We start from the raw sequence: 12,649 nt of genomic DNA, 5'->3' as shown, positions 1-12,649 counted from the left end.
AAGGAGGTGGGGTCTTTTTCATTTTTAATATATTGTGGTAGTAGAGCTTACAATCTACTGTAATTAAAACGGAAAAACAAGAGAAATAGGGGTTAGGGACACGGGTACTTAACAAATGAGTGGGATTTGAATACTTCCAGAGATGGAGCTTGACTTATCCCAGGACAAGCAGGCATGATATTCTCACATGTGGGTGACGTCATCTACGGAGCCCCGGCGCGGACAGCTTTTCAAGCAAACTTGATTGAAGTTTCAAGTTTGCACACTGCACCACGCATGTGCATGCCTTCTCGCCCACTAGAGGGCGCATCCCACCTCGTGGTCCTCAGTTCAAATTTTTCCGCGGAGCAAGAAAGCCCTGTGGATCTGAGCTCCAGTGTTTTTGCCTTCTAGCTGCCGCGTTTAGTTTGTTTTCCCTTCGAATTAGTTCGCGGTGCTGTTTTTCTTTTCGGTTCCTTTCAAAAAAAAAAAAAAAAAAAAGTCTTTCGTTTTTCCTCAGACTCCGGGGGCTCCCGGAATCCGTGGCCGCGGGACGTCGGTACGTTCCCGGCCTTCTTCTTTTTCTTCGTGGATGTCCCGTCCTGTTACGGGATTCAAAAAGTGCAGCCGGTGTGAAAGGTTGCTTTCCATCACCGACCCTCACCGGTGGTGCATTGTCTGTCTTGGGCCCGAACATCCGACAGACTCGTGTGATCGCTGTGCTACCTTCCAAAACAGGGCCCTCCGTCGCCGTAAGGCAAGAATGGCCGAATTGTTCGCCGTCGACGCACCTAAGGCCTCGACGTCGGCCTCGGCTTCGGCCCCGGCCTTGACCTCGGCCTTGGCGTCCTCGGGGGCCTCGGCCTCGCCTCGGCCCTCTTCCTCGAAGGCGTCGTCAGTGAAGCAAGCTTCGGGTAAGTCCTCTGTTCCATCCCCTTCAGCAAAGAAGCCATCCTCGAGTCAGGCCAAGGCGGGTGGGTCGACCCCGGCCCCGCATCGGACCTCGACTCCGCACACCCCGAGGGAATACTCGAGACCGAGGTCGCCCTCCAGGGAGTGTGCCCCGGACTCGGAACTCCCCACCTTCGTGGGGATTCCGGCCTTCCAGGATCTCCTCCGAGCTCTGATCTCATCGGAGCTGTCGGGAGCCCTGGAAGTGTTGCAGCGTGCTGCGGTTCCGGCGGCCTCGACCTCGGCCGGGGCGCCTTCGGTCTCGGAGGCCCCGGCCTCGGCTCCCTCGGGAGCCCCGACCTCGGCGACCTCGGTCTCGGGCACGGTGGCCCCGTTCACCTCGGTCTCGGCCCCGCCCCGGACCTCGACCTCGGGGGAACCCCCTGAGCGGAGTGTAAGGCCCAAGGAAAAGTTGCGCAGAGTGCGCCGTCTTTCCTCCTCTTCCTCCGGGTCTTCCAGACACGCCTCGCCCTCGACGCGACCTCGGACGGGGCGTCGATCGAGGAAGTCTAAGCGACCCCGAGGCTCGCCTCGGCGCGACCGCTCCTCGTCGTTCGGGGGCGAGGCGCTGCAGGTGTCGGAGTTGCGCCTCGACAACCCGAGGCTCCTCCGCTCACCTCATGGGAAGTCTTCCCGGGCCGCCTCGCCGAGGAAACGGGAGAGTGTCCCACGAACCCCTGGGTCCTCACCCAAGGGCTCTGCGAGGAGGATAACTTCCCCTTCCCCCTCGAGGGCCCTCGAGAGGGGATCCTGGGATTCGGGATCGGTTAGGGATCCTCATTATTCCCATGAGGCCTCCCCCCTCTCCTCGGTGGGGCGATCGAGAACCCCGTCTCCCCAGGCTAGGCCGTCCTCATTTTCATCCTTCGTTCAGGACATGGCCCAAGCCCTGGGGATTGACCTGATGGTAGGCTCTCGGTATTCCAAAGAATTTTTGGAGGAACAGGACCTCCCCACTCTTCCTAGGGAGGTGCCTAGACTCCCTCTCAACAGTGTCCTTCTGCAAACCTGGCTGAACAACTTGTCAAACCCTCTTACAGTCACGTCTGTGCCTTCAAAAATGGAATCGAAGTATAGGACGATTCCCCCTAAAGGGTTCGATAAGGCGCAGCTCTCACACCAGTCTCTTCTGGTGGAGTCTGCTCTTAAAAAATCACAGCCCTCACGGGTTTCTGCGGCGGTTCCACCAGGCAGGGAGGGGCGGACCCTGGACAAGTTTGGCCGTCGCCTCTATTCAAATTCCCTGATGGCCACCAGGGTTCTAAATTACGCCTTCACCTTTTCCTCCTATTTGCGTGGTATGGTGAAGGACCTTCCTCAATATCGAAACTCGTTACCGGACTCCCAAAGAGCAGGATTCGATAAGTTTATGTCCAACCTGTCTCAATTGCGGTTGTACCTATTCCACGCAGTGTACGACGCCTTTGAGCTGGTTTCGAGGGTGTCGGCCCTCGCGGTGGCCATGCGCCGCTTGGCCTGGCTTCGCACCCTCGACATGGACCCAAACCTGCAGGAACGCCTGGCAGACTTGCCTTGTGTGGGGTCCGAGTTATTCGACGAGTCATTGGATGCGGCGACCAAACGCTTGTCGGAACAGGAGCGCTCTCTAGCATCCCTGGTCCGCCCCAAACCTAGGCCCCCGCCGCAGAAACCCTTTCGGCCTCCGCCGCGCCGATACCCTCAGAAGTCGACCCCGGCTTTCTCGAGACCGCCTCCGAGACGTCCGTCTCAGCGAGGCAGAGGGGGACAAACCCAAGCCCAGGCGCAGGGCCCTTCTAAGCCCGCGCCTTCCTTTTGACGGGCTGAGCGGACGGGGCGGGTTCCCCTCCGCACTTTCACAGGAACCCCTTCCTATCGGGGGCCGTCTTCGGTCCTTCCGGGAGGCATGGACCGGGATTACCTCAGACGCTTGGGTGCTCCGGATCGTCTCAGAGGGCTACTCGCTCAACTTTGTGTCCTCGCCGCCGGACAGTCCCCCAAGTTTAGTCCCCTGCAACCGTTCGCAGCTACCGACCCTTATAACCGAAGCCAAAGCCCTCTTGAAGCTTCGGGCGGTCGAGCCGGTCCCCAAGGACCAGTGGGGTACGGGGTTTTACTCCCGCTACTTTTTGGTCCCAAAAAAGACCGGGGACCTGCGCCCCATACTGGACCTCAGGAAGCTCAACAAATTCCTGGCCCGGGAGAAGTTTCGAATGCTATCTCTCCCGGTTTTGTACCCCCTCTTGGGGGAAGGGGACTGGATGTGCTCCCTCGACCTGAAGGAAGCATACACCCATGTTCCGGTGCACCCCGCCTGTCGAAGATTCTTACGATTCCAGGTGGGGGACCTCCACCTCCAGTACAGGGTACTGCCCTTCGGCCTGGCCGCGTCCCCACGAGTATTCACGAAGTGCATGGTGGTGGTTGCAGCAGCCCTCAGGTCACGTGGACTCCATGTGTTCCCTTACCTGGACGATTGGCTCATCAAAGCCCCGACCAGGGAGGGGGTTATCTCAGCGACCCGACAGTCTATTGCCTTCCTGCAAACTCTCGGGTTCGAGATAAACTTTCCAAAGTCTCAGTTGAGGCCGTCGCAGTCTCTTCAATTCATAGGTGCGGTGCTGGACACGGTGCGCCTACGCTCCTACCTGCCGACCCAGCGGTTGGAAACCTTGGTACGGATGAGCCGCCAGGTCTCTCAACTATCGAGGGTGTCGGCCAAGCGCATGATGATGCTGCTGGGCCATATGGCCTCGACGGTACATGTCACGCCGTTTGCGAGGCTACATCTGAGGATCCCTCAGTGGACCCTCGCGTCCCAGTGGCGTCAGGAGTGCGACCCGGTGTCTCGCCTCATTTCGGTAACTCCGTCCTTGCGGAAATCGCTGCGTTGGTGGACAGACTCTTCAAATCTGTCCATGGGGCTATTGTTCCACACTCCGCCTTTTCGCAAGGTCCTGACCACGGACTCCTCGGAGTACGCGTGGGGAGCCCATCTCGACGGTCTTCGCATGCAGGGCCTGTGGTCGACAGAAGACCGTCAGTGTCATATCAACGTGCTAGAGCTGCGAGCCATCTTCCTAGCACTTCGAGCCTTCGTTCACATATTGCAGGACCAGGTGGTCCTCGTCCGCACGGACAATCAGGTGGCAATGTATTATGTGAACAAGCAGGGAGGAACGGGGTCATGGCTCCTCTGCTCCGAAGCTCTTCGCCTCTGGGAGTGGGCGGCCTCCCGGAACATCTTCCTCCGGGCGGTCTACATCCAAGGAGAACGGAATTGCCTGGCGGACAAACTGAGTCGACTTCTGCAACCGCACGAGTGGACTCTACACTCAGCAGTCCTACGCGAGGTTTTCGCTCGCTGGGGAACGCCACAGGTGGATCTGTTTGCCTCTCCGGAGACACACAAACTACCACTATATTGTTCTCGGATGTACTCGCAGGACCGTCTGGAAGCGGATGCCTTCCTACTCGACTGGGAAGGGAGGTTCCTGTATGCATTCCCTCCGTTCCCTCTGATCATGCGAACGTTGGTACACCTAAAATCGTCCACGGCCACGATGATTCTCATAGCACCTCGGTGGCCGCGTCAGCACTGGTTCTCCCTGCTGCTCCAGCTCAGTGCCAGAGAGCCTCTTCCCCTGCCTGTCTCTCCTTCTCTGCTGTCTCAGAGTCAAGGATCCATGTTACATCCCAATCTGCAGTCATTGCACCTGACAGCCTGGTTTCTTGTTCCCTGACTCCTCCGGACCTGTCTCAATCGGTGAAGGAGGTGTTGGAAGCCTCCCGCAAGATCTCGACGAGGCTTTGCTATGCGCAGAAATGGACCAGGTTTTCCACCTGGTGCTCGTCTTTTCACCTGGATCCGGTATCAGTTCCGGTATCCTCGGTTTTAGAATATTTATTTCATTTGTCGCGCTCCGGCTTGAAAACCACTTCGGTGCGGGTTCATCTCAGTGCGATTTCTGCTTTCCACCAACCTCTGGAGGGACGCCCTCTGTCACTCCATCCCTTGGTGACACGCTTCATGAAAGGGCTACTCAGGGTTTGCCCCCCTCTTAAGCCTCCGTCTGTCGTGTGGAATTTGAATGTAGTTCTGGCTCAACTGATGAAACCCCCTTTTGAGCCACTCAACAAGTCCCTCTTGAAATTTCTGACTTGGAAGGCGGTGTTTCTAATTGCCCTCACCTCCGCCAGGCGGATTGGGGAGTTGCAAGCCTTGGTTGCGGACCCCCCTTTCACGGTCTTTCATCACGACAAGGTGGTTCTCCGCACCCATCCTAAGTTTTTACCTAAAGTTGTTTCGGACTTCCACCTCAATCAGTCCATTGTCCTTCCTGTGTTCTTCCCGAAGCCCCACTCCCATCCGGGCGAGACGGCGCTTCACACGCTTGACTGTAAGAGGGCGTTGGCATATTATCTTCAACGCACCAGGTCTCATCGGAAGGTCCCTCAATTGTTTTTGTCCTTCGATCCCAATCGATTAGGGCACCCAGTTTCCAAGCGCACTCTGTCTAACTGGTTGGCCGCTTGCATTTCCTTTTGCTACGCTCAGGCTGGCCTTCCTCCCCCGGGTCGGGTCACGGGTCACAAGGTCCGAGCAATGGCAGCTTCGATAGCTTTTCTCCGATCCACTCCGATGGAGGACATATGTAAGGCTGCCACTTGGTCTTCGGTTCATACATTCACCTCTCACTACTGTCTGGACACTCTATCCAGGAGTGACGGCCGGTTTGGCCAGTCAGTATTGCAAAATCTGTTTTCCTAAATTGCCATCCTCCCACCTGCCCTGTTTTGGTTAGCTTGGAGGTCACCCACATGTGAGAATATCATGCCTGCTTGTCCTGGGATAAAGCACAGTTACTTACCGTAACAGGTGTTATCCAGGGACAGCAGGCATATATTCTCACAACCCGCCCGCCTCCCCGGGGATGGCTTCCTTGCTAGTTATGGAACTGAGGACCACGAGGTGGGATGCGCCCTCTAGTGGGCGAGAAGGCATGCACATGCGTGGTGCAGTGTGCAAACTTGAAACTTCAATCAAGTTTGCTTGAAAAGCTGTCCGCGCCGGGGCTCCGTAGATGACGTCACCCACATGTGAGAATATATGCCTGCTGTCCCTGGATAACACCTGTTACGGTAAGTAACTGTGCTATACTGACTCAGGCAGTCTGTTCCAGGCATATAGCGGAGTAAGATAGGACAAAATCTGGAGTTGGCAGTAGAGGAGAAGGGTATATATTAAAAAAAAAAAAAAAAAGTGTGTGGGGCGGGGGAGGCAATAAGTTGCTGACTATTGTATTTAGGACTTTACAAGGGGTTGTCCCTCCTTTTTATATTAGAATGAGTAGCTAGATGTTTATCCTTTGGTCCTTTTCATTCTGAACATTTTTTGCTTATGCCTGGGATTTGGTTTTATTTTCTCTCATTACCTCTCAATAAAGGGGTGCCTGTGTTATGGAATGAGCTGCCAGATGCATTGAGGATGACGAATAATTATTTGCTGTTTTGCCACCATTTTAAAAACTTGGCTTTTTAGATCACTTCTTACAGGTTACATTTTATGAATATAAATTGCTATCAAGAGAGTCCTTTAGTATCATTTTGCAATTTACTTTTTAATATTTTATTTTATCCTTTTAAATTGATGTTTATAATATGATCTGCCCTGCATGCTCCTGCGGAAATGAAAGCAGAATATAATTTTTTTTTTGTTTTAAATTAATTGTGGTACATTTTTCTCTTTGTTACCTCAATAGTTGTAATGCATTTACCATTTACTGGGTTAACCGTTATGCATGATAATGTTAACTTTATGGTGCAGTCCCTGCACATTCTTCACCTATTCTCTTCTCTAGCTTTTAGTAGATAATGCATGTGAATTTCTGTGTTAAGGCTCTTTGTTAACTGTTAGCATGCTTTAATTGCCGCCTTAACAGCTAACACAGGTCTCCTTTTACAAAGCTGCAGTAGAGGTAAATGCTCTACCTCTACTGCGGCTTTGTAAAACCCAGCGTCAGCTTGCCAAATAAGCCTTTCAATATATTGTATATACTCGAATATAAGTCGATCTGAATATAAGTTGAGACCCCCCTTTTTCCTCCCAAAAATGAGGAAAAATGGTTGACTCAAATATAAGTTGGGCGGCTTAATATTCAAGTGCCCTGCCCTGTCAGGCTCTGCACCCAGCCCCCTCCCTGCCGGGCACTGCACCCAGCACCCTTCCCTCTCTCCCCTGTCAGGCATTGCATCAGCCCCCTTCCTTCCCTCCCTCCCCTGTCAGACTCTACACCCAGCACCCTTCCCTCCCTCCCCTGTCAGGCATTGCACCCAGCATCCTTCCTTCCCTCTCTCCCTCCCTCCCCTGTCAGGCTGTGCACCCAGCACCCTTCCTTCTTCCGTCAGTGTCTTCACCCTCCCTCCCTGCCCTAACTTCATACCTCATCTTGCCGATCCCCGGTGGAGGTGCAGCGGGCAGGAGTGAACTTTCCAAGATCCTGCCCTGCTGCTGTGAGTTTCTTCGGCCACTGAGTGGCACGAGCAGGAGTGCAATTTGGCGCTGCTGCTTGGTACTGAGAGGCATCCTTACTGGCTCCCGCGAATTAGTTTTTGTTTAATATGCCTATAGTGTGTATCATTTAAATGGGATTAGAAAATATTAGAAGAAGTTTAAACTCGGGATTCTTTGCAGTAATTTTGATCATGAGAAAACTTTAGTGTTATGGCTAGCTGACCTCTAGAGTTGATCTTACCTAATATTCTTCTTTAAGGCTGTTTGTTACTAACTAGTCTGCTTGAATCAGGCTATCGACAACACAGACTGCAGTTAACGATTGCCTCCAGAGATTTATTTCAGTGAATTGGGATGAGTTAGGTTGTAAAAATAAATTACCCTGGTAGACTCTTGCTCTGTTGGCTACAGCTTGTTTATATCTACTGTATTGTGTTGGCAGTCTATCGGGCAGAACTATTAACAAGAATCTAAATTTTAAAGTTCTAAAATCAAATGTAGAATTGGCAACCAGGTTGTAGGTATCGGTCTACTTATTGGACCACTCACTGTATCTTTTGAGAGTTATCTTGAAGAAAGAATTACTCTTGAAAGCTCAGCAAAGAGAGTCTTATAAAAAGGTTTTGCCACAGCTTGATTGTTGACTTGTCTGTATCCATATATCCAGCTGGATTAATACAACAGTTGCAATTCTCTGCTTAAAATTAGTGCATGGTTACTGGAAACAATTTGCAAAATGACGAGTATGCACCTTTATGATATAGCAGTGGCATAACAAATCCATTTCCTTTTGCTCTAGATTATTTCTCCAGCTAAAGTATGTCAGATCAACACCGTGTCAGAAACAGTGAAGAGTGTCGGCTTGGCTATTGCAAATAGTGATTTTACCTTTAAAGCAGGGCAGTGGTAAGCTGGTTTAATTTTTGGGGGGCAGCTGTGGGCCATCAGTATTTTTTTTTTTACATTGTTTTTATGGTAGACAAGTTATGAGAGAGACTGCATTGACACATTCCCATTATGCATTTATATCGTTTGGTGCACTTTCATGTAATGCTTTTACTATAAAAGTCCAAAGTGGTTTACAGATATACAAATGTATTCAAAATTACAAACATATTACCCCTTTAATTGGCAGACGGTGAAATGGCTGCTTTACATAACTTGATGTTGAACGAGAGCAACAGTGCCAAGTAACAGGCATTTGGAGATACAGATCTCCCATAAGAGCCATAGAAAATGCACATTGCTTCTGAGCAGCAATGCCAAATAAAGGGTTAATATATGTTAGCCTTTAGCAGACCCACTCTTCTTGCATACAGATCCCGTAATCAGGAGATCTTGAGTGGAAGTTCCATGAACCGTCATTTGCAGCTTTAGTAACAATGCTCTTTGGTGTATTCTCACACCATCTCTGAGACTCCAGATATTGCGAAGTTAGTCCTTTGACAGAACACATTGCCCAAGAGGGCATTACAGTAGCATCTAGAGAACCAGGTTCAATACACGGTTCTGGCTTCCACTTATAGGCAATGAACAACAGCTGTAGGTACACACTTTTGAAAAGGAGCTTTGAGAGCATCCTTGGGTTTGGGGCCCAAACTGGCAGGGAACCCCTCCCCCAACCCTCCCTCTCCAGGGCCAGCTCTATTGGCCCCTTGTATGCGTGGCGCCTGGTAACTCCACCTGAAGTAGAAGGGTTTTTGCAGATGGAGGAGCAGCCTAGTGTTTAGTGCAGTGGCCTGAGAATCTGGGGAATTGGGTTTGATTCCTACTGTAGCTCCTTGTGACTCTGGGTAAGCCACTTAACCCTCCATTGCTCTAGATACAAAATAAGTACCTGTATATAACATATAAACTGCCTTGATTGTAATCGCAGAAAGGCAACATATTAAGCTCCTTTCCCTTTTCCTTCTCCCCAGTAAAGTTTTGAAATTTAACTCTTAGGATCTGATCTGTGGTCTGAAATCCTGACATTCCACAGAATTCACAGAGCAGAGAAATCACTTTGTATTCAGTCTTCGAACCTCAACCTTCTTTTGACCTCTTTTACCTGCAATTGTTCCTGAACCAAGGGGAAACCCCCCTCCCATCAAGTATAGATAGAAGGAAAGACACAGGGATTTTCCTTCTTAGATCAGCTGACACAACTTCCCTAGAGCCACTTTACTTGCCTTATCAAGGTATCAGGGTGACCTTCAAAAAAATATTGCTGTTATGCCTGCACAGTTGTGCCTTTCTTATAGTAGTTATACTCATTTTATATGTACAGTGATCCTTTATCACACAATAAATTTGCATATGAGAGCATTTAATAACCATAGGTGAGAGAAGGAAAGGTTCTGGGAGCATTCCATTTGTTAAGTGTGCAGTTTCTTTGTACCACTGTTTGGAGTTGGAGGGTGTGGAGTTGTGCTTTGGGGTTGGAGTGCCTGGCAGCTGCTGACTAAACAGTAGCACCAGAACCTTTTGCAAATAAAACTTGAACAGTTTTTAAGAGGGTTTTGGTTGAATTATTGAGCTGATTTGATTTCTTGTTTCTCTCTTTTATCTATGATAATCTTATAGGCTGGCCAGCTGATGCTGTTGCATGTTAGGACAAATAGATTATCCTAAGATGAGAGTTTTTATTTTTGGTGGGTTTTTTATTTTATTTTATTTTTTTGGTTAAATTTTATTAATTTTCCAAATTAACCAAAATGTGCATACAAATATAACACTTAACAGCACTTAATATTGCATAAACATAAAAAACAAAATACCTTACACCCTCCCTTCCCTCCCCCCTTATCTGGATGTGTGTGGAAAGATAAGAAAATCCAAGACTTAAGGATCGTGTCAATCAACCAATTTACAATTTAACAAATGTTTCCAACGGACCCCAGACTTCTTTGAATTTTTTATTATTTCTCACTTGTTCTGCATTCATCCTCTCATACTTGTAATATAAGCACAATGTCTCCCATCAAAAGGAAAGGTTCAACCGGTCATAATTTTTCCAATTCCTGGTTATCATCTGCATAGCAACTCCCGTCATAATTAAAAGAAATCTGCTTTTGTGTTTGTCAACTAAATTCTTCGGTCTCAATAATGTTCCGAATAAAACCATCTCGTATGTCAATGGCAGAGGAACACCAAGTATCATAATAATCTTTCCCCATATCGATTTCCAGAAATTGAGTATCAAGGGATAATAAAACAACAAATGATCCAGTGTCCCTGTTTCAAGATGACAATGCCAGCATCTATTAGACTTTGAACTATCCAACTTTTGTAAACGAACAGGGGTCCAAAAAATTCTATATAACAAAAAGAACCAAGTTTGTCTCATATATGCTGACGTTGTACATCTCATTCTCCAAGTCCAAATCCGTGGCCATTTAAATATGTAGAAATATGCTGCTTAATGTCAATGCTCCAAATATCTTTTAAGCTTGATTTTTGTTTTTTATTCAAATAGTCAGATATTAATTTATACCACTTAGCGGCCTGATGTCCTTGAAAATCTGTCTGGAAGCATAGGCCCGGCAAGCTATACTGATGTTTTTAAAATTTTGCCAGTGAGGGAACCCCATCTGAATGGCCTGTTTCAACTGCAGCCATTTATAAGCTTGAGACTTTGATATGCTGAATGATTGTTGCAGGTGTAATAAATTTACCATTTTCCCATTTGAAATGACATCATCCAGAGTAAGTATGCCTGCCTTCGACCAATGTTTCCAGAGGATCTTAGACTCGCCTATTTGAATCTTGGAGTTTAACCATAGGGATTGACACATAGATTGTTGTATTGGAGTAGGAGTTAAGGTATTTCTATAATTTAATGTCTTCCAGGTAGAATGAAGAATAATATTGTCCTTATATATTCGAGGAAGCTTGATACTCAAAATATGTTTAAGTTGTAACGGGGCAAAGAGATGACTTTTCAGCATCAACCAATCTGGCAGATTCTCCATGAGTTCAGGAAGGATCCAATACATACCCTGATGCAAAATAAATGCTTGGTGATATCTGTAAAAATTTGGAAAATTTACCCCACCCTCTTATTGTGATTTTTGCAAAAATACTAAAGCAATTCTAGAAGTTTTACCAAGCCAAAGGAATTTTGTAAGAATCACATTCAGTTTCTTATAAAAGGACCCTTGAAAATAAACTGGCAACATACTCATTTGATAGCAAACTACAGGAGAAATCATCATTTTGATGGTTTGTACTATCCCCCACCAAGAAAGATGTAATGGATTCCAATGCTTACACATTTCTTTGACTTTAAACAATAAAGACTTTTAATTTACTGTCATTGTATCTTCCAATGTTTTTTGAATCATTAAACCCAAATATTTTATGCTCTCTTCCTTCCAAAGGAATGGGACTGTATCAAATAAACCTTTTACACAATATACATTCAATGGAAGAACCTCTGATTGGCTCCAATTTATTTTATAACCAGAAAATTTGCCAAATCGATCAATCAATTCTAGTAAATGAGGGATAATTGATTCAGGATTCTTCAAATGAAGCAAAATATTGTCTGCCTAAGCCGAAACTTTATACTCTCAACCTGCATATGGAATTCCCTGTATATCCTTTTTTTAGTCTTTATTGAAATTTTTACATTATTCACAAGAATATTCCTCTTGTTCAAGTAAAACAGGAAATAAAACAACTTAAACATACTCGCATACTGCTACAAGGAAATAGTCTCCCTGTATATCCTTTGCCTGCTGAATAGCCAACAATAAGTTTTCCAAAACAATATCAAAAAGCAAAGGAGATAAGGGGCATCCTTGTCTAACTCCCCTTTTCAGACAAAAACGTTCAGAGAAGGTATTATTAATATATAGTCTGGCTGAGGGGGAACTATACAAGGTTTGAATCATTTGAATAAATCCAGAACCTATCCCAAACCACTCCATTGCTTGGTACGTAAAAGTCCATTCTACACGATCAAAGGCCTTCTCTGCATCTAAAGATACAGAGAAGGCCGGATCATCCATTTTTTTTGCTAAATTTAGCATATGAAGTGCCAATCTGGTGTTATTTATAGAATGTCTTTGAGCAACAAAACCTATTTGGTGCATTCCAATCATATAAGGGAGAGCCTTAGCTAACCTCAGAGCCAATAGTTTAGCTAAAATTTTTCCATACAACATCAATTAAAGAAATAGGCCTGTAGTTTGCAACCAACATGGGATCTCTGTTTGGCTTTGGCAAAACTATTGTTAACGC

The 12,649-nt window shown here is 47.5% G+C and overlaps 1 protein-coding gene across 6 annotated transcripts in view; it reads left to right on the top strand.

Moving 5' to 3' along the window:
* OXNAD1 (oxidoreductase NAD binding domain containing 1) overlaps nucleotides 1-12,649 on the top strand; it is an 82,153-nt gene that overhangs the window by 12,930 nt on the left and 56,574 nt on the right. For 5 of the 6 annotated variants that reach the window (XM_033930719.1, XM_033930713.1, XM_033930714.1 and 2 more), the window contains one exon: nucleotides 8,223-8,329. The exons of the other annotated variant lie outside the window; for it this stretch is intronic. In XM_033930719.1, the coding sequence (XP_033786610.1) occupies nucleotides 8,223-8,329 (107 nt within the window). The remainder of the gene's footprint in view (nucleotides 1-8,222; nucleotides 8,330-12,649) is intronic. 6 annotated transcript variants of the gene reach the window in all.

Source organism: Geotrypetes seraphini, chromosome 2 (genome assembly GCF_902459505.1).
Source record: "Geotrypetes seraphini chromosome 2, aGeoSer1.1, whole genome shotgun sequence".
Lineage (NCBI taxonomy): Eukaryota > Metazoa > Chordata > Amphibia > Gymnophiona > Dermophiidae > Geotrypetes > Geotrypetes seraphini.
Note: the sequence above shows the minus strand (reverse complement) of the source record. Positions and strands in the feature narration are given on the sequence as shown.